The sequence below is a fragment of the Porites lutea genome, chromosome 3 (assembly GCF_958299795.1).
Source record: "Porites lutea chromosome 3, jaPorLute2.1, whole genome shotgun sequence".
Lineage (NCBI taxonomy): Eukaryota > Metazoa > Cnidaria > Anthozoa > Scleractinia > Poritidae > Porites > Porites lutea.
This window is the reverse complement of record NC_133203.1, coordinates 9,066,860-9,089,303: the sequence shown is the minus strand read 5'-3', so window position 1 is coordinate 9,089,303 and position 22,444 is coordinate 9,066,860. Positions and strand designations below refer to the sequence as shown.

Genomic DNA, 22,444 nt, shown 5'->3' with positions numbered 1-22,444 from the left:
TACTCTGAGTGAAACAAACTTAAATAATTTAACTTTTCCCTTTGGAAAATAGTTGTCCTCCCAGCACACGGAGTGAATGGTTTGGCTTATTGCGACTTCCGGTGCTCTCTTTGTCGCTCTGCGATCGGTCAAGTCGAGTTTTTGATTTGCGCGCGTCGTCGTCAATGCGGTTACTTTGTCTTAAAATCTGCCAATTAGTACAAGAATGAGTCAATCTTTAGGGAAGGACTATTAGAAAACTTATGGGGGGGGGGGGGGGCGGGCGAAGTACAAAAATAATATTCGCGCAAGGGAAAATTAAATGAAAAAAATTCTTGCACGCTAGTTAATCCTAAAAAATATTCATGCTATGGCCTAAAATAAATTCATACAAGGAATTTGATAACGAAAAAAAATTCCTGCGGCTCGAAAATTCCCCTCCACCCCCATAACTTTTCTAATGGTCCGTCCCTTATAAGGGACTTGTCAGAAATTAGCAGGGGGGAGGGGGAGTGGAAACAGAGGGAGGGTCACAACTTTTTGAGACTGCAGAGAAGGGAGGGGTCATGAAAAATGGGCCGTTAAAAGGGGGAGGGTCATGCAAACATGTGTCCGTGATCATGCAGAGGTTCACCCACAGAAGAAAAAAAGAAGTTCTTTATTTTGTAGAAAAAACCTGGGAGAAATAGGAGAGTCGAGTGATCAGCTGTCAGAATCAGAGTCGGACTCTAAATGCTGTCATCTAAAATGTATGTATTTGGCATTACAAAGAACAGATTAGAAATGTATTTTGAGCTTTCATGATACTGACTCACCCTAGTGTATTGCAAGAACTAGATTTTATCGTTTATAGAAGAGGGGGAGGGTCATGATATTTTTGGCCAAGGTCAAGGGGAGGGTTAGCAAATTTCACTCCCATTGCAGGGATGGGTCACCTCATTTCCGAACCCAGATTTAAAATTCCCACCGCCTCTTCCCCCTGCTAACTTCTGACAAGTCCCTAAGAGATTTTGAAGCCATTCAAAAGACTCGCAGCCGTGTATTTATCAGGTGTAAAAACCCTCGGCTTCTCGTCGAGTTTTTAAACCTGATAATACACTCAACTCGTTTTCTAAACCGTACCAGTGCATTTATGACAGTTTAAAGGGATGCAGTTAAACTAGGTATGTGAAAAGAATACCGTTTATCAAAAGGGGTATCCTCCATGTCAAAAATGGTATGTAAAAGCCTTAGGGGTTGGACCTCGGAACCTCGCTGTTTAAAACTTTGTTGGGTGCGTCCTCTTATGCATTAAGGCCCCACCGATCCGCAGAGGCCCTTTTTGTGTCGTAGGGAGGCTGGGGAGAGGGAAAAAGAAAGCGGGGGAACGATGCGAAGGGGAAAGAGCAGACTCGTACCCAGTCGTTATTTAAGTGTTTTTTGGGATGAGAGAAGATTGGGGATTAGGTTGAGACGCGCGCGGGGTCTCATGGAAAGGGAAGAGACCCCGCGCGCGCCTCAACCTAATCTCCAATCTTCTCTTACCCCCAAAAATACTTAATTAGCGACTAGGTACGAGTCTGGGGAAAGAGTGGAACCGAGGCTTTTCCCTCTTCCTATCGTCACCCCCTCGCTTGCTTTTTTCTATTATTTGCTTTTTTATTGGGACACCCAGCGAAATACTCTTCGGAGAAGAGAGCCTTGAAGCTAATTTGCCCCCTAAAAGAGAGTGCTTTTCACCTATTCAGATCAGTAAATGTTAGGACCACAACAATTACGATAAAGATTTTATTATTTACAATCTACGTATACATTCAAAACGTTTGGTCATTAGAAAATCTACATTCTTCTCGTACGTTATATTACTTCGTAAATGCATCTATCGTTTTGGCGCCCAATTCACCTTCAAAGACTGTTGAGTTTTGGTTTAGTGTAATAATCAAACGAAGACGTTGGTTTTCAGCCGGTGCGATAGCTCAAACGTGAAATTTGACCGAGTTAGCTCTGTCTTTCACAAAGGGTTCATATGAATGAAAAGTTTGATATATAATTACGAGATGCCTTCCAAAAAGAAAGATGTGCTTATCAAAAATGCATAAATAACTTGAGAACAGCTGAGTCTTCAACAGCCTGCATGCAACGGAGAATTACTGCGCTTTTCACAAACATGCGAATTCTGAAGTTCAAAAGCCAACTGACGATTGCGTTTTTCGCTGCCGTCAATCATCTTAACGGACCTCTTAGGAAACAAAACTTTACTTTAACGGGTTCAAAAGGTCAAGGTTTGTGATTTGTGGTTGGTGGATTTCAATCCGTTTTGTGTGTTTCTGTGTTTCCAGGTTCGTTGCTTGTGATCGTATGATTGACCGCAGCGAAAAACGCAATTGTGAAGGCGGCTTTTGAACTTTATAGTTCGCATGTTTGTGAAAAAGGCAGTAAAGGAGACGCTGAAGGAGCAGAGCTTCTAATTCCCCACATCAGTAACTCTACGGAGAATGGGTACTAGCTTTGGGCGCAATGATTTCTGGGATTGTTTGGGTGGACAAGCGTTAGTTATGATTGGTCGATCGTATTCAACCATTAACCAATCATAAGTAACGCTTGTCCACTCAAACGATCCCAAAAATCATGGCGCCGAAAGCTTGTACCCATTCTCGCTCTAGTTTCTGGAGTGGGGAATCTATTCAGCCTGCCATCGCCCTGTTCAGCTGCTGTCCGTGTTTGATTGAGGGCAAACATGCCAAGATAAATAAGTTCCTCTTTTTCAGAACGACACAACTTCAACTTCGCCATCGGCATCATCATCTTCTGTGGGGACTTCTTGAAGGCCATCATCATTCCACACTAAATTATAATTGCTTTCTAAATCTTGTTGGCGTCTCCTCTCCTTCCCGGCATCGGGACTTGCACCCTAATGTTCAAACAAATGTGGAACGTACAGTTAGACAGCTGGAAAAGTGTGAGGATTGAAGAAGGAGATGGGGTATTGAAGTTATGCACCAGTCATTTGACTCTCTATAAGACGGGCACCTCTGTAAAAGGGACACCTAAAGTTGGTCCCTGCCTTTCTGTACTCCCTTTATTTGACTCTCTATAAGACGGACACCTCTGTAAAACGGACACCTAAAGTTGGTCCCTGTCTTTCTTTACTCCCTTTATTTGACTCTCCATAAGATAGACACCCCTGTAAAACGGACACCTAGAGTTGGTCCCTGCCTTTCTTTACTACCTATATTTGACTCTCTTTAAGACGGACATCTCTCTTAGTGCCAGTCCCAAAGGTGTCCGTTTAAGAGACAGTTGACTGTAATACAAACACAAAAGAAAACGAAACTTTTGCCTCCTTTTTAACCGCTTTGATCGTTTTTGTTCCACATGGAACGATGCATATTTTCCTTCCTGGACCCATTTTGCTTTCGGTTTTTAGCTTTTATCATAGGCAGCAACGTCAGCAAAGATAGACCTTTCCACCGATACCTCGTTTTGGATATTCTGACCAATCCTGACAGAGTTACACACACAAAAAAGTAACATTTTAAGGAAAAATCCACTGCCAGAGAGAGAGAAGGAAAGATTGAAATAGATTCGCAAGTGGTGTTTTGTAGTGTAACCAGACGTGTATGTGAAACAACAAACAAACAATCACTGAAACTGATATAAATTCAATGTGACAAACAGCGATATGAAGAAAAAAAGATGATTCAGAGGTATGCTCTGTGACGGATGCTATCTTTTTTCCATTGTTTAACGTATGGACGGAGCCTATATTATATACCAACTGTAGAACTTTTAGGAGGGGGAACGCACGATGTGAGTACGGTTACTGACAGGACATAACCGTCTGATGCATGTCCTTGTTTCCAACACTTACCAACAAACCAAGAATCATGTCTCTAAACTGAGTTTCTTCTCGCTCGCTCAGTAACTTCAAGTCATTTTTCCCGTCCATGTTCTCCAGTGCGTCCTTTGACGTCACTATTTTGACTCTTATTTTCCCTACGAGAAAAAAAAAGACGTCACGATTGCGTTTTTGACACAATTCATTCGGCGTGACTAATTGCAATAATCTGCATCATAGCAGATGTGCAAATGTGCAAGTGCTAGTGTTAAAATATGAGACAGGGTACGAGTGTTACAATAAATAATAATAACTGACTGCTCTTCAATGACTTTATCTGGAAAAGAGTCCTGGCCTCTGAATGTGCGTGCAATAAAACTTTGTTGGTATTTGTTTGTTTTGGCACTGACTTGAACGAATTTCTTAGGATGGAATTACCTAGTGCCCTGGACTAAGTTAAACTCTCCACCCCGTCATACGAGGGACCTTAAGATCTGACGACGAGCAACGGCAACGAGAACGTCAATAAAGCTATAGGTTCAATTTTTAGATTAACGAAAACAAATCTCGGATGGTGCATCACACTCTTTTGTACGCGCTGTTTCAAAACTTGAATGTGATTGGTGTTTTGCCCTATGTATCTCGACCTCAAAAAGTTACTTGAATTTGATTCGTAAGGGCAGCTGAGCGACAGACCGCAGGGGCAATTTCTTACTCTTGTCATCAAAGTTCAAATTCCTTTTTCATTCGGAGTTGTTGCCCGCACAGGGTTCCGGCCCAGAGGCCGGAAGCCGAGGAGGCACGCCTAATGTCCCCCGTGTAAAGAAAAAGTATCGTATCGTCGTACTCTTGGTACGCAAAAATTTTCTCGATTTGATGAAACTAGGCGCGCACGGTGGTCCCGGTTAATTTTCAGCATGTGCGCCTGGCTCAGCAACCGCGCAAACTGGGTTTGGCAATGAGTCGCATTCGCCGAATTGTGTCACGATTTCATTCCAAGCTATAAGGTGACTATATCTTGTAGCATATCAATTTTCCGATTTCTTTTAATTAAAAAGCTATTCAGCAGTACTGGAATTGTTTGGTATTAAAGAACTTGATTTGTCAGACACAAATCAGCAACGTGGATCGACAGACTCGATTCAAACCACATCAGGAATAGCTCAAATATTTCAAAACCCAGTCAAAAACAAGAAAGGTGCTAACGTGAAATAACCGGATTTTGTTCTACATTAAGGTATTCAGGATTTAATAAAGAAGAGAAAAGGATCAGAGAAAGTGAACTGAGAAAGATCTCAAAGGTGAGAAACTTGAAACAGTGGTCCATGTGTTTGTAGGGTTAGTTTATTGCGAAATCCCGATTATTTTATTTGATACAAGGATCAGAAAAAGTGAACTGGGAAATATCTCAAAGGTGAGAAACTTGAAACAGTGGTCCATGTTTCAAAGGTTCATGGCAAATACAAGGACAACTATCGGGGGCAGATTCAGTGACAACTATGACTCGTTGTTGATTTAGCCTCCCACACAGGCGTTCTTTGGGCTTCGTCACTAGGTCGAGCCAAATTGCTGATCAAGTATTTTTTTTTTAAGAAAAAAAAAAAGTTTTAAAATAGCGTACGTCGGAGGCTTTCTGGTCGTTTTTCTATATTTGGTTTGGTTTTCTTTGTGCTCAAGTCTCTTCTGGGAATTGCGAGACTGCAATTTTGTCCGTAAAGCAACGAAATCATGTTAGAATTTTAATATATCGAACGTAGGCTATGAATAGCCTGCGTGGCTGACAGGGTTGTATGCGGGGTGATCTTGGCGGTTAAGCCGCCACGCGCGCGGCAAGCGATTTTCGAGGATTTTCGGGATTTTCGCCCGCTAATCCGGCCAGCTTCGCAGAATAGAAATTCTCCACTTCAATATTTATCTTGATTAAGTTTTTTTTTCAAACCTGATGGCACGACTCCAGAGTCTCTCAACTGCTCCTTAACCATTTCTTCCATTTTCTTCGTAGCCAGTCGTAGCCGTTTCTCCATGTTAAGCTCTTCCATTTCTTTAGCGTCAAGATCTGTTTCTTTCATTTCCAAGTCGTCGTCATCGTCGTCATCATCCAGGACAACCTTCTTGACTTTGGAAACTCTGACTTTTACTCCAGAATCCGCTCCCAGATCTGACTCGGAATCTTCATCCCGAACACCAGCTGTAGCCGTGCTTTCGGATGTTGCTTGAGCGCTTCCAGTTACCTACATGAACAATGCAATTTAGAAAACGCCTGGGCCCGGTTCCTCGAGAAATGGTTACCTTTAACCCAGGATTAAACCAAGAACGTGAGGATCAATTTAGGTTCTGTTGAACTGCCCACCTACCCCTCCCCTAAGCCACCATGTTGCCCTAAGATAGAAGTAAGTGTTAATATCAGCTTAGGGGAGGGGTAGGTGGGCAGTTTCCCAGAAACCTAAACTCGAGGGTACAAACTACTGTTTAGCCTTTACTCGGAGATACAGTAATGATAACACAAAATGTTACTCTAAGCAATACATAGAAAAGTAAAATTAAAAAATGGAACAAAATGGTAATCCTAGATTAGCGCTAATCGGCCTTTCAGGAGCCCGGCCCTCGTCTAGTCAGATGGTAGGTAGCGAATACAGCCGCCTCTCCTCCCTCCTCGCCTCTAGTAGCCCCGGTGTACCAGGCGTTCCGATAGTGGAGGGCGGAGCGAAGTTAGAGAGCGGGAAAGAAATATGGAGGAAGAGAAGTAGAGGCAGAGATAAACTCACCCCATATCCCTCATCTCGCCGTCCCTGAACACCTGGAACAGGCTAAGCCGCTCGTGAAGTTTCGCGGGAGAGAAGTCTGCGTCTCAATGACAAAAGGGACTTCCGACGACGCGATGGCAACGAGGACGGCAACATTTCTTCGCCGCTTCTGCACGACTACGACGTGAAATTGCCTAATTTAGCATTTTATGGAGGACGTAAACAAGCGACGATGAAATTATATTTCTCTTTCTGCACTTGGATAGGGATCCTAGGAATTCAACTCTAGCCGGGGGCGGGGCGGGGGGGGGGGGGGGTCGCCTACTTTTGATGAAGTAAATGGGTAGGAATAATCGCGATAAAGACTGGAAGAACGTAAATTCACTTTTTAAGCGACGCTTTCGCTGCCATCGCGTCGTCCGATCATTCAGTCCCAAGAAATTCCATACTGATGAGGTAAATCAGTGATGACATAATTATTTTGGTAGTCATGGGTTCCAAACGTAAATTTGTTCGAGTTGGAGTTTCTCCTGGTCTATTGTCGTAAAGTTTTAAAAGTTCTTTCGCGAACAAGCGGCAGCAAAACTCAAATGCTTCTTCTATACAAGTAATGTAAGAGTAAAGACACTTAACAATACAAATTTGGCAGCGTCAAGGCATATTAGAAGTGAAAAAGCCCTCACTTCTGGATGACGTGCATCGCTCATTAAAGCCTTTGCACTAGCTCCCTAATGTCGTCACCAGAGACTGAGGTCTCAACTGCGCATATTCCAGGGTTCGCCGGGGCCCTTCTCGTCCTTGGTAATGAGCAACAGGAAGAGGTCTGGGGTCGAGAATGCGACTACTGATAAAATAACACACACACACACGAAAAACAAACAAACAAAACAAAACAAGACAAAAAACATTTACCCCGCCTGGTTTATCTTCAGTTGAATCAAGGTCATGAATCATTGTCTTCAACTTGCTTATAACTTTATCGATTCCACTCTCCCGAGGATCTATAGTAGCACCGTCATCGTCGTCATCTTCACGATTAGCAACCTTATTGCTCATTGTTTTGATGTACTTTGCTTCTTGCTCCAGCTGAAAGCGTCGTAACAGGATCTTTTTAAGCAGTCTGTTAGTCTTGACTGACAGTTGTACCAGGTCGGCGCGCTTGGTGTCACCGCTATTCTTGTTTTTAGCTACGCTGAAGATCTCGGAATTAAGCTCCTTGATCTCGTGCATATCTTGGTCCAACTCCCTGTAAGTACAGAAATGTACAATTGCAAATGATTTTTCCTATTTTCCAGACATCAGGGCCGGGTTATTCAAAGCTGGGTTAAGATAACCCAGGGTTAGGGGAAGATTTGAATTCATATTTGAAAGCTTAAAAAACATTTCAGTTTTAGTTCTTTTTGTCTACAAGTTGATGATTGGAAGCTCTAAAAATAACAGAGAAAATTAACAGAGAAAATGTTTTTGAACACAAGAAAAAGAAATCCGGATTAAATTTAACCCCGGGTTAAGCACTACTCGCGCTTCGAACAACTGGGCCCTGGGGTAACTTGACTTTGTCCTGTAAGTATGTTCCCCGTGCTTGCTATCATAAAGTGAGACCTGAGAGGGGCTACAATACTCGTCACAAATCGTTGAAACAGAAGCCGTTTCTCTTGAATTTTCTCCAAACTTCTTACATTCACTCTTCATACCTTTGTTTTCACTCAAATGTGCCCCTCTCCTTCCCCAGTGTTCAGAGCCACGCGTATTTTGGAGCACTGAAACGACTGTAATACCCAAATCAACATTGAGGAAGGGGAAACGCACACAAATGTGACGATTATTGTCGTTATTATTACTAGCGGGGTGGTGGCCTGGGGGTACTCCCTGATGTATACATATGTACCGCTAAGTTTTTGAGACTGTACCTGTTCCAGACAAAAAGAGATGAATTTGCCACCCTGTTCCAGACAATAATTTTAAAAATAGGAAACCTTTTTCAGGCAGCAAAAACAGGGGAAAATAATGGCTTACGTAAGAAGAACTCACTGGACGACGATGAGAACGTAGTTTCGCAACAGAGTTTGATCAAGAATAATCAGGAAATATGGGGAAAAACTCGATCCTGTCCCAGAGTCAAACTGAATTAAAACATACGCCCCTCCTCCGGAAATAAAGTTTTATTCTTATACCCTGTTTCAGAGTCATAGAGGCAAAAAGAATCCACCATTTTCACACAGATCATAATGCACCTTGTTCACCTCCCAAAATATTGAATAACCATTGTTTCCAATTTCTCCCGGGTATTTAAGTCGTCCGAAGAGAAATCGAAGACAATGGTTACGCAAAATTTTGGGGGGCAAACAAGGTGCATTATGGTCTATGTGAAAATGGTAAATACTCTGTTGAGCGGGATATGTTTAGGTAGAGTGCAGCTGAAAATAAAACAACTTGAACCACAATAACTCGTGAAGCTAGTACAAGATAACGCCAAGGGGAAAGGAACGAAGTCTAAGCTTGGTTGTATGTTACCTGATTAGGGTTCCATCTGGGGTATTTGAGGGGTAGAAGCTCCCCCCCCCCCCCAAAAAAAAAATGAAGTTATCATTACAGTATATAAGTAACCATATAGGAAAAATCATCCATCAAAATTGTGTCTCAAAATGCACCAGATTGCATCTCAGCGCATATTAACTTCAAAAAACTTCCGGAGGGGAGGGCATCCCCCGGACCACCCTAGGAAGCTCGTGGCCTTTCGGCCACTCGGGACTACTTTCCCAAACCATAAATCCTAGACTGAACCCTGGTAATGGTCATTTTTTTCCACAAGCAAAGTCAGAGTTCGCAGTAGAAGTAACTTACTCGTTAGTTTTTTCAAAGCGATCCATGGACGCTTTAATCTTGCTCATCGTTTGACCAAGCTGTTCATTCTTTACTTCGCTCATCGCCTCCGCGTCTTCAATCTCTTTGATTTTCGCCCTCATTTCTTCCACATTGCTCTTCATTAGAGCTCTTTCTTTGTTAAACTGTCTCTCCATTACAGCTTGTGTCTCGGCGGCAGCATCCAATAGTTCTTTCATCATGTCATTATTTAAGAACTAGTAGTACAGATAATTCCATGTATTAAAATAGAGTCCTAGCGATGACAGTATTGGATTTTGGATTCTACGCTGTGGATAGGCCTTTTGCAATACAGTAAACACCCGCATATAAGAACAAATGGATGAAGAACATCAGGCTGAAATTTGACCCATAAAGCACCATACATATAAGAACCAGTTCAGCCTGATAAGTAAAACATGTTCTTATACAGTAAGGGAGAAGGTGTCGGAATAAGAAAGCAATGTAACTATGGTTGCTGCTAGACAAATATAATTATTTTATTTATTGATTAACTGATTTGTTTACTTATTTATTTATTTATTTATTTATTCATAATTTCGGCGGCCGTTGCAATCGCTACTTTTGAGATATAAGGCTGAAAATTTGGAGGTTACCTAATTTTAATATGCTCTTTCAGCTCGTGCGAACAAAATATTTCAAAAGTAAACTGTTTTCGTGTTTACAGAAAGTTGATCACGTGATCAACTAACTGGCAAAAGGCCTATTCCGGATTCTTTGTAGGTGGAACTTGGATTCTCGATTCTGGATTCCTTGAGCTCTATTCCGGTTTCCAAAGCCCAGGATTCCAGATTCCACAGCAAAAATTTCAAGGATTCTGGATTCTGGATTCTCTTCCTGGAGTCAATAATGAATAATGATGAAGTTCTAATCACAGGTAGACCACTCATAGTGTTCAAGGTAGCGTGATGTCACGCGCGTTTTGATGATCTCCTAAACTAACTTACTGTATTTCGTAACTGCGGATGAGATCGAATGAAATGCTTCCTAAAAACAGAATTTTGCATCTTTTGATCCCAAATGTTGATATAATGCAAGAAAGATAAATAACGTTGACCTACACTATACTATAAAACCGTCTACCTCATTTTTGGAGCAGAACACGGAACTACTTGGATCGTTCTTTCATCTGTTAGCTGTCGAAAATCTCTTCAGTCATTAGGGACTTCAAGATCCAACGTCGCGACGGCGACAGGAACGTCGCTTAAAAAGTGAATTTGCGTTCTTTCAGTCTTTATAGCGATTATTCCTACCCACTTACTTTCTCAATTATAGGCGAACCCTCCTGAAACTGAATTTCAAGGGACCAAATTCAAGCTCAGAAAGAGAAATAAAATTTCGACGTTGCTTCTTTACGTCCTCCATAAAACGCGAAATTAGGCATTTTCACGTCGTACTCGTGCAAAAACGGGAAAGAAATGTACAAAAAAGTGTGATGCACGTGCGAAGTTGTTGTTTTGCTAATTAAACCGATTGTTTTTTTTGACGTTCTCGTTGTCGTCCGCGTCGTTGGATCTTAAAGTCCCTACTGTGATTTAGGGAATTGATGGTAACCCAACTGAATCAAAATTCTTCGCCTAGATCGTTTCTTATAAAATACCAACAAACAATTTTCCCTTTGCGAAACTGAGTACTGCAAAAGAGGTTTTAGAGTGGAAACATTAAAGGATTTCGTCTACAGACTCAAAAGTTAGAACACAGTCCGACCATTCACGCATCCCCTCAGTCAGCAGTAAATATGACAATCACACTAGAGAAGACTACAAAAAGCTACGATACCTTAGCTATGTCTGTCAAGGATTTCAAAAACGGGTCTTTTGTTGCACTCTTTTTCTGTTTCTCTGTTTCTTGGGTTGGCTTTTCTTCTTCCTCGGGTTCTTCTGTTTCCTTGTCATCAGCTTCTCCGTCCGCCTTAGGTGTGCCAGTTGACGATTCATCTCGTGTGGCGGTTGAAGATTTATCGTTTAAGATTTTGTCGCTCCCAGCTGTTCCAAGTTTTTCTTTGAATTTCTGGTCTAATACTGGTAGAAGCACAAATTACAAGAGATAGGTGAAAAAAAATAAAAAGCCTGATTTCAGAGGACCACAAGTACATCTCGCAGTATAAAACTTTGGAATGCTGTCCACATTATGAGTAGTATAGGGCGCGTAACGTAACCAACACCACTTGAGAAGCTATACTTAGAAGTAAAAAAAGGTCGGTACGAAACCTAATACGATCCTAATATACATATTGATATGAATCTCTCTAATTAAAAAGCCAATTTAGAATATTATTAAATTCTTATACTCTGTAAAACCTACGCAAAGACATGATGATATAATTATCCCTACTAGAAACCTATTTAGAAAATTATTCAGTTTTTATGCTCTCATTAGGGAACTTAAGAACCACGACGACGACTTTGTCGACGACGACCGGAAGTGAGATACCGTGCACTGCGCAAGCGCGGTTAACAAATTTCGTCGTCGTGGTGTCGTCGACGACGCCAAACACAGTAGACTCACGTCGTCCTGCAATCCACAAGCTTCGGCAGGTATAACTCCCTGTTTTTAAGCGATTTTTCAAGGGCTTTGTATTTTTTCACCTCGTAAATCCAGGTGTCCTTTCTTTTTTCTCCTAACAAGCGATGTTGATTGAAAATTTGACTGATGAATTGTGTTTACTTCGAAGACAACACTGAGCTGTGCAGGCCGAGCGAGCGAACCCGTAAGTGACAAATTTATTTGTACGTATTTAGGTCGGGCAAATCATATATCTTTAATATAGAGGAAATGAAGTTCATATGGAAAACAGCCATCGCATCAGAATGTCTCTTTTTCAAAATCTAAACTCTGACAGACGCTCGGACTCGGTCATGTCATTCAGGTTGAAAGTTGAATAACCTTCGTACGGAAAGCAGAGATTTTTCCATTCGAAAAGGTCAGACAACACGAAAAATTCTTCATCGTCAATGAAAGTAGACGTACGGCTTATAAAATAAGATCTTGCATCGTCTTAAAAGACGCCTTTGCGAAAAAACTTTGTTGAGAACGAACATCACAGTCTACATGTTTGTTTACATTCAGTGTCGTCGTCGTCGACCTACCGGTCGACTGCATCTTAAGTTTCCTTTTTCACGCCGAAACTGACGTTCTCGTACCAGTCCTTTCCCAGTCAACAGACGTCGTCGTCGTGAACTTCGTCGTGGTTCTTAAGTTCCCTATTATCTCTTATATACCTAAACGAGACCATCATAATGTGGTTATCTCTACTAAAAGCCTATTTAGAATAACATCAAACTCTGATACTCTATAAAATCTAAAGGACAAGAAGATCGAAATTAATCGAATTATCATTATTGTTGTTATTATTATGAATATTTTTAGGCCCATACGTTTCATACTCAAATTCCCGACAAGCCGCCCATAATGGGGGTTGAACTTTCCTATGTCTAAATCCATATCCAGTGGAACCTCGATATAACGAAAGGCTAAGGGACTGGCAAAACGTGTTCGCTGTAGCGAGGTGTCATTATAGAGAAGTTCTTTTTCATATATTTTACTATTTCTGGGGTAAAGAAAATCGTTCGTTGTACCGAGGACTTCGTTATATAGAGGTTCGTTATATCGAGGTTCCCATGTAGTCAAATCCGTAGGACGTTCAGAATAGGTTAACTGTCGAATCACCTTCAGGATCCATTCCTAGTTGGACAAGCTTTCCTTTTAGGGTGGACCTGAGTTCTCGCAATGTGTCTTCCATCTTTGCCTTCCATTTCTCGTGCAAGGGATCAACTTCCTTTTTAGGTTCCTCTTTTTCGATCTTCTTGTCCACATCAGCTGGGGCGGTAGCCTTGTCTTCTCCACGATCCTCTGATGCACTTTCTTTTTCCTGGACAATAAAAACAAAGCAATGGTTTATTGGAATGCCTAGACTTGCTACAAGTCAACCTCTTGGCGAGCGGAGCGAGCCTTTTTTGGCCGCGAAGCGGCCGACCGCGAGCGACGAAGTCGCGAGAGGTCCCGCGCCATATGAAATCCGAAGAAGGACTTTTTGGAAAGTCTATGGAATGCCCAGTCGAGTAAATAAAGATTCGACCGACACTGGTTCAGGTACTAAGTCAAGATGACATCACCAAAATGGTGGTTAATTTGGAGGCAGCATGGCCCAATGGTTAGAGCGCCGGACTTTAAACCGGAAGCCCCGAGATTAAGTTCCGCCCTAACCACTAGCCCGATTTGTTCTCGGTAGTCCCGCGTTAAACTCCTCTACCACGCTTGTAAAATAGCCAGCTGAATATGTATTGATATTTAAAATGAAGATGACAACGTGTACTGTGGAAGTACAAATTTAAATGATATGATTGTATTTCTGCAGCCCACATTATCATTTCATACTATGTTCCACTCCTATCACGGGTTCAGATGAAATTCACAAATTTATCTGCTCCTACTGGGCGTCCATGGCATGGCTCAGTTGAAAGGGCAGTAAGCCCCACGAGGGGGGGGGGGGGGGTATAAACATCAGCGTATCGTAAATAAGAATCCCCCCCCCATCCTCTCACTGGAAATCTTGTCCCTAATGTATTAAGAGGCAGCCTTTTTACCGAATCTTTTTCCTTGTTGTCTTTGCCGTTGTCTTGTTTAATAGTAACTGAATCCTTTTGTTTGGCTTCATCATCTTCAGTCTGGGCTTTCTTCTCTCCGTGCTGTTTTATCTCCACTTCGTTTTCTTTTATATCATCACCAACATCTCCTTTCTGTTTCTCCTCCACGTTTTCTTTTCTCCTATGAAAATAAAGGAACAAGATGCAACCGTAAAAATCTATACATTGTGATTAAAGCGCTAGAAAGGCTTTTGTTAACCCATTTACCGCTAGAGAACCACCTGTAACGGCCAATGCAGACCACGCCCATTGAGCCGCTTGTGACATGGTCAGTTTCAAAGGTCAAGGACAACTTTATCATCTAACTTGTGCAAGGTGAAGAGATCTTTCAAACCATACCAGAATGAGCACAATTCAGTCGAGGAGGACGAAGTAAAGCATCAAAGACCATGAAGGGTTAACTCAAAAATTCCGATGGAAATCTTCTTCCAATACCCGTGTGCACTTCCTTCCTTCTAACCCCATGATACTAAAAAGCTTTCCCAAAAATGAGCTGTTTAACTTTTTGTTACAGAAGTCAAAACCAAGTCCCGAAAGTAATGACGCTCAATCTGGTTCCTTGGGTCTTGGAGCGATGGAAAGACTGAAGAGAGACCCGGAAACAAAGTCGACCAACACCCCGAAAGTAACAACCCTCCAAAAGCAGAAACCTCAAAAGTTATTTCACTCTTAAGGACGAAACGAGAGAGATGATAAATGTAAGCTGCAAGTATACCAAATGGAACTGAGATTTACATTTGCGTTATTGACCAAGCTTGTTTGGTCAAGATGACTCGATATTGACTATTTTCCAATTCCCCATAATACACTCTGTTTGCCCCCCAAATTTTGCATAACTTATTGTCTTAAAATGCTCTTGGGAAAATGCAATACTCCCAGGAGCATTTAAAAACAATGGTTTATGCAAAATTTGGGGGGCAAACAGAGTGTATTATGGGGAATTGGAAAATAGAGAATTGGCCAAGTTCTTTACTGCCTTTTTTATAGAGCGAGACGAAATTAAAAGAGAGAATTTTTTCTCACGGGAAAAAGGCGGGAAATGATGGGTCCATTTTGCTCGCCGCTCACTGGTAGCCAATCAGAACGCAGGATTCGCTTCAACTTGCTGGCTCGTGGATTCAGCCATATAATAAATGTAATTCGAGGTTTCATTTGGAAGGAAATCGCCTGGCCACCCGGACTTTTAGAAAGAAAAAACAACAACAAAGTCGTGTCCTTTTCGACGTTATTAATGATGTTTACTCTCACATGGATAACAGAGAAAGAGCTAGAGCGGGGGAGACGAATTTCGTAGGAAGAAAAACATGAAAATTCAAAGAGACGGTGAGAAAATGAGAATTGCTGGCGGCCAGAACGTAGCGGTCAGCATGGTGTAAATGAGGGCCAGTGAAAAATAAAAGAGAACATGGACACAGGAAACAAAATATTGGGTAAGCACATACGACAATTCCTCCATAAAAATAATGCGTAACTAGGAAGTTTGATGTTTTAGTCGTACAAAACAGCGTTGTAGTCGTGCAAAACAACGACAAAGAAAGACAAAAGTGCGTGCTGCACGTGCAAATTTGTTTTTTTGCTAATTAGAAAAAAATAGTGTGCCGCACGTTCAATTTGGTTTTTTGCTAATTAGATATGTTGATCTTGATGCCATTTTCATTGCCGTCCCCGTTTAACATTAGACGATTTAAATTTTTTTGTTTATAAGTATTAACCGGAGCTTCGCTTTTAGCCCTGGGTAAATCTATACATTAAGGCAGACGAAGATTCGGGAAAGTAAAATATTACAACCCATTAGGGTGGGCGCTAGGAAAAAAGAAGGAGATGGGGGAGCTGGACGGGAGAAAAAATGGTGTTTCTTCTTCTCTCCCTCCCTACCCTCCCACCTCACTCACTCCTTTTGACTTGCCTCAGCTCGTCTCCGTTTTTCGGAATTCATAATCTTAAGGTACGGAAAATTAATGCAATTTGTTACGCAACAACGCTGCAAAACGAGTTGAATAGCGTTGTTGCGTGTTTTACAACCACATCAGACCTGTCTTGCGACAAATCAGGTTGCTAACAGCTTTGTTACTTACAACTTGTTCAGCAGCAATTTTGCAAAACAAGTTGCACGTTTTTACCGAAGCTTTACTGTGGTTCAACCTAGTGGTTGCAAGTACTAACGTTTTTGCACCCAAAGAAAATGCCTGCACTACAGGCTACATAAACACTACCTTTCTTCTCTCTTTCTTTGTATTTTCTGGCTCATGATGCTAAGCCCTTCTTCCGAGCGTTCACCTTTCTCGTTGGTTTTCTGGCCTTTGGTGAGGTCATATCGATGCACATCAAGCTTACTGTCCTCAATCCTACCATCAATCCACACTTCATCTTCGCTTTCAACCCCTGGATCCTCCCATGGCCAAATCAGGCTACGTTTGGATCGCTTCTTCCTTTTCACAGTGGAATCTCCGTCTTGTTCTATGTCATCTTCGGCATCAAGATCTGCAGCAGCAGCAGCTCTCGCTTTCTGAGCTTGAAGTCTGGCCGCCTCGGCCTCTTCTTTAGCCTTTTTCTTGGATTCTGCAATTTTCAAAGATGTTTTTAATATTTTGCCTATAGAATGTTTAACCCTTTAAACACTAATATCAAAATTCAAATTCTCATTTGTTATCCCTATACGTTTTCAATAGAAGTAGTGGGGATAATTAATTTTGTTGAAGTATCAATAATTAGATTCTTCTTGTGTGATCATGTCTTCAATTCTCATCAGCACTCTGTTTTATAAAGCAGTGATATTACAATGAGAAATTTGAAGCGGATCACTTCTAGGGCTTAAAGGATTAACAGAGCTTCTCAAAGGGTGCAATAAAAAAATCAGAAATTATGGGGTATTTTCAGGGCAGATTGTGGGAAAAGAAAGGTCCATTGTGCGAGAAAAAATTGCATAATTTGCGTGTATCGTATTTCGTCAAATAATAGCCAGGGCGATTATTCGAGGGGGGTGATTATTTCAAATATTGCTCACTGGAAGTCGTGCGTTAAATATTTTGTTTTATTATCCCTTAAATCAAAACATTATCACATCAAATAAATTGAACATTGCCTTTTAAAGTGTTCCAAATTTGGTTCCTTAAATAAATTCTCGGAGCTTGAATCATCACTGATAAGTTTTGCTGGATCAGATTCCCCTTCATCTTAACAGGGACTAGGAGGTGTTAAAAGAGCAGATGGTGACGGGGAGGGGGGGGGGGATTATTCAAGGGAGGTGATTATTTCAAATAGTTCCATCAAAGGGGGGCAATTATTGAGGGAGGCGATTATTCGAGAAAATATAGTAATTTATCATGCAACAGGCCTTTCTCTTCATACAAGTTACCCTGAAAATGCTGCATAATTTCTGATTCTCATCACACGTACCAGGAGGCCTGATCATATCACAAGCCCTTGTTTAACTATCAAATGTGGAATAATTAGTTTGATTTTGGACACTCTTTTGAGTACATGTACAATGTAGGTTTAAGCATAATATCAGAATCTCCCATATAGAGATGTGAATTACTTTTCTCTGTATCTGTCATCATAAAGATCTGATTTTACACATTCATATTAACACCACTCACAGAAAAAGTAACCTGTAAACAGTTTCACTCACCAACTTTTTCGATGTAAATCTTATAGCGATCTTCTGATAGGGCAGGTGAGCAGGTGATAGGCTGGGGTTCCTGTGCATTTGATGACCTGAACAGGCTGTGTTTGCACAGCTTGCCAGTGTAAACTGTGATCACATAGAAACATGATGACGGCTCATCTACTCTTAAAACAAGGTCTGCACTGCCTTCTTCACAGAAAATCTTAAATAAACAACAACATAAAGAACTGATGGTGAATTTAGAGTTGAGAAAACAAATGTACAGCTGACCAAATAAGAGGTGGTATGTAAAAGCTACCTAGTGTATGTTTTTTACTACAAAAACGATTTTTGAAGTATCTCTAACATCGTTTCCAAAGGAAAAGACTTTGGAAAAGTAGCAACACTGAACTTACTGACTTATCTGTCACTTATTAAGACATTCTTGGCCATCATCATTTGGTTTTAAAAATTTAAACCTTTATGACCAAAATCAATTTTCTTCTAACAATAATAATACAGAGTCAAGAGAAAAGTTTAAAAGACTTAATGAAATGATCAAAAAAGGGAAAATCTTTTCAAGCTCTTTAATATAATTCTCGTCACTAATTCTCTAGGAAATGTATGGAGATCAGTCTGGAGAATATGTATGTTGATATTGGAGTTAAAACAGTCATGATGCAAAATACCTTGATTTGTGTTTCTCTTGCTTTGCCTGTCAAATCACACTCACTGCCATTCACATAATATTGAGAGTGAAACTTCTTTAGAGATGTCTTCTTTCCTGGTTTAGGTTTTACCTCACGAATAATGAAAAAGCTGCTCACTACAGTTGTACATTCAATGAACTTATAGGGAGCCCTCTCTTTTGTGCAAAATATGAAAAAGGGAGGGTTTTCATTAAGAATCCTAGTAGCAGGAGAAAGGTGTAACATTACAGGAGATTATTTTGAAAGAGGCTCCACGTCTGACTAAAAAATAGTCATAAGCTACTGAACGTTAGTCGTAGAATTCTGCGTGGTAAATGGAGAATTCTCCAATCTCCGATGCCTAATGAACACCCTGAAAAGAGACATCTCATCATTTGTTTCCCAAGATTGGCCAATGCTACTAACACTGTATGGTGTTACAAAGCATACTATGTGACTGTATACAAGTGAATTGCGGTTCATTTTCTTTGGTGTAAATTGTATTTTTCCTTTAGTTTACCAGTGTTTGGTACACCTGTATTGTGATTTATGATACTATTCATTTGCAACAAAGGAAAATATAATCTAAGACAAGAATAAAATTGAACCACAACAAAAAAATTTTCTCTTAAATTCTTACCCTCTCTATCTTTTCTTGGCTCCAGTCAGTTTCATTACTAAAAGCACCTAAAGAGATCTTGTCCCCCACAATTTCATTAGCTGGAAGAGGAAAAAGAAACAACAAAGATAACAGCGCTTCTGATATTTTGCACGGTCACGGACCCGCGAAATTCAGGTATTTCCCCAAAATCCTGCGAAATTCCCCCAAAAACGCGAAATACCGCAAAATCCGCCATAAATATTTCCAAATACTTGTCGGCAAAACATATTTAATACTTATCTTGGCCATTAGACCTGTTTTATTCACCCCAAACGTCCAAATTTATCTTGAAACTTCATCACTGCAACGAGTGAACAACATCCCAAAACTAACAGACGTTCTTAGATTAATGTTGCGAAAAACTGGGCACTAACCATAATGTTAATAGCTTTAGCATTCGCTCATTTCTCAAGCAAACTGTTGTTGAAAGAGCAAATGATTATCCCTGTTAAAAAAACAACGTTAAACAACGCTGGTCATATCGACGCAGAATTGATCGATTTTAGTGAAATTTGCCAAAAAAAATCCAGCGAAATCCGCTGTTTTTTACTGATTGTTTCTTGGCGAAGCTTCCCCCCGAAATTTCCCGTGAAATCGGCCGATTTTTCTAAGAATGTGCCCCTGAAAATCCTTCAAAATTTGACTTTTTTCCGCTAAAATCCTGCGAAATCGAACGATTTTCCGGCAAATTTGGACTTTTCTCCAGCGAAAATCCTGCGAAATCGGCCGATTTTTCCACAAATTTGCCCCTGAAAATCCCGCAAAATTTTGCTTTTTTTTCCGCGAAATATCAGAAGCCCTGTAAGTTAGGAATATTAGAAATAGCTACTTGAGTACTACTCCCTCTAATGTCGTACAAGCATTACAGATACATGTACCTTCTTCGTGATATTGATAAATGCCTTTCCCAAAACATACTTCATATGTCCACCAGCCTTTGTTCTGCAAGGTAAGAAAAAGACTGGTCACAAAAAATATATTTTGTAACATGTTGTTAGTTTCAGAAGAGTATGTTTACTACATGTATGTTACATAACTGCAGAAGTATTTAACGCGTGCTTGTAAGGTGTCTCAAGGGGCTGGTAGACTATTTAAGGTTTGTTTAGGTATGCAAGAGCCATTCGAGGCATCTCTGTCAACCCTCATTATTATATTACAGTTGTAATTTTTGAACGTGAGCATCAAAAAAAGTGATGCCAGCTCCTATTCTGTGTTTTGTGGTTATTTAGATTAGTTACAAAATATTTTATAATCGTTTCAGTGTGATATAATAATGTTTTGCATGAGTATCTCTAGAACATCAAAATTCATGCTTTTATGTTAAAAATTAGCATGCCAAAAATTTGGAAAAACAGCAGAAGCCAACATCTTTTGTCAAGAGATTTAAAAAGATAGATATTTTTTCATCACAGGTAGCGACAAAAAAACAAAAACAAGAGGAAGCTGTATTCAGAAGTTTAGTTAATGATTCTGAGCATGATGACTTGCCCAACCCTTATTTGTTTTTGGCATAATAATGAGTTTCCAAAGTTACTTATTGTTATTATTTTTTTACCAGTAAGGTCTACCCTTCGAAGCCGAAGATTGACGGCGTGGGATCAGCTAAATATTTCAGGCTGAAAGTTCTGGTTACCATGTTGGACAACTGCTGACCCTACTTCCTTAGCAAGAAAAGATTCTACTTGTTCCACACAACCAGGCAAGACTCTTTTTCGAGCCATGCTTTATTATTACTTATAACTTACGTTATACAAACATTTTTTCTTCAAAGGTTCCAATAGTAGTGGGATTTCCTCTTTTGATAAAATATGATTATCTTCATTCTGTTTCTCTAATGTTTCCAATTCAGGTAAAACACACTGGTACTGTTGTCCATGTTTTGAAGATAACAGCACTGTATTCCCAGTTGTTGGATTCTGCAGAAAATGAAAAAGCTGGTCAATATCAAAAGACACTTTAAAAATAGAAATACAAATAAGTTGTCAGAAAAATGAAGATAGAGAGCCATCGCCTGTTGGGCCACCAGCTGGTTAGCTCGATTGGATAAGCACCAGTCTGCCGAGCAGGTAGCCACAGATTATACAGACTGGTGCAGTGAAATTTCAAATAACAACCAATCAGTGAGTTGAGGGTAGCAAAGGGTGATGAGGCCAAAATTTGGTGTGTGACGTGAAATTTTTTATAATACGAACGTGATCCGTGAAATCACGTATGGATATGAAGCGTGATTTATCTTGTAAGATATGTGGAATTTGTGAATTATTTGTCCCACAAAAAAACTAGAACCTAAAAACCGCATGCGGTCATATAATCTTTGACATATTTCAATATGACCACCATCAAAGTCTCAGCCGTGATGACTGTGTTTTTGGTCGGTGGCCTCTTTGATTAACGGGCAGGAGAGGTTGATGACTAAATTCATGACTCATGAAAACTGGTTTATAAAGCACGTGATAAGTGAAATTTGTCAAAATTTGCACGTGAAACAGGACCATGACTCCCCCTTTGCTGCCGTCTGAGATTTGATAGCTCAAGGTAAAAACAATGTCACTCAGCTAATAGAAGTACAGATCATAAAATCATGGCATGAACGATTCTAGCAAAGTGAGAGTGGATATTTCTGAGTACTGAACTGCGAAGTATAAAAGGTCATGTATAAAAAATTTCCAAAGTAAAATGATTTATTTAGAAATAACAACCAAGGGAAAAATTTCTTTCGTAACTTCAGAAAATATAGTTTAAAAGATCAGAAAGTAAAACGAGCTAAAATAGGGTTTAATACTATCCTTCCTTTACACTGACATAATGAAGAAAGCTACCTTAAAACACTTTTCCCTCAATATCATTAACTGATGACATGCAACATTTTTGGGATTGTAGATAAACCACAGTGCAACAAGTATCACCGTAAACAAACAGAGAAAAGAAGGTCTTAAATTAGTGTAACGTCATGCGCCAAATGGAAACGGTGTCGAAAGCTTGTCATCTAAAGGTAACTTCTGTTACTACAGTAGCTATTTAAATTGCTCGCCGCATATCTTTTCAAGTCTTTTTTTTATCTTCAATGATCCTCTTTTTGCCAATTAAGCAAGATAGACAAATATTTTAGGATATCGAGGAATTCTAATTTCTCACTGCAGGTGCCCGCTTTCTTGAACCAGGCAGCTTGCTGGAAGACCCGTAAGGAAGTAGATGCTAAGACGTTGCGTTACACCATTGGCGCAAATAAAAGAAGTTAAAAAACTTACCTCTTTTAGAAGAACAGGTTCCTTTGAAATCTCAAATCCATACTTAACGCCATAAATTTCTTCAAAGTTAAAATCTGAGTTTACAAGAGAGATGCAGATCCCCAAAAAGTTAAAAATAAATAATTCTACATGAACTTTCGAACTGCTCGCCACCATTTTGTTTTGTTGAT

At 40.3% G+C, this 22,444-nt stretch overlaps 1 protein-coding gene across 1 annotated transcript; it reads right to left on the bottom strand.

The window, feature by feature from the left end:
• Positions 1-1,727: 1,727 nt before the first annotated feature.
• Positions 1,728-22,434, bottom strand: LOC140930388 (uncharacterized). Its single transcript, XM_073380070.1, has 15 exons — positions 22,275-22,434; positions 20,772-20,942; positions 19,905-19,968; positions 19,006-19,085; positions 18,366-18,476; positions 17,701-17,899; positions 16,283-16,628; positions 14,010-14,190; positions 13,093-13,294; positions 11,203-11,444; positions 9,385-9,620; positions 7,453-7,786; positions 5,736-6,027; positions 3,830-3,954; positions 1,728-2,869 (listed from the first exon to the last, which is right to left on the bottom strand). The coding sequence occupies exons 1-15, from the start codon at positions 22,428-22,430 to the stop codon at positions 2,723-2,725; spliced, it is 2,886 nt and encodes a 961-aa protein (XP_073236171.1). The 5' UTR covers positions 22,431-22,434; the 3' UTR covers positions 1,728-2,722.
• Between the last annotated feature and the right edge of the window lie 10 nt (positions 22,435-22,444).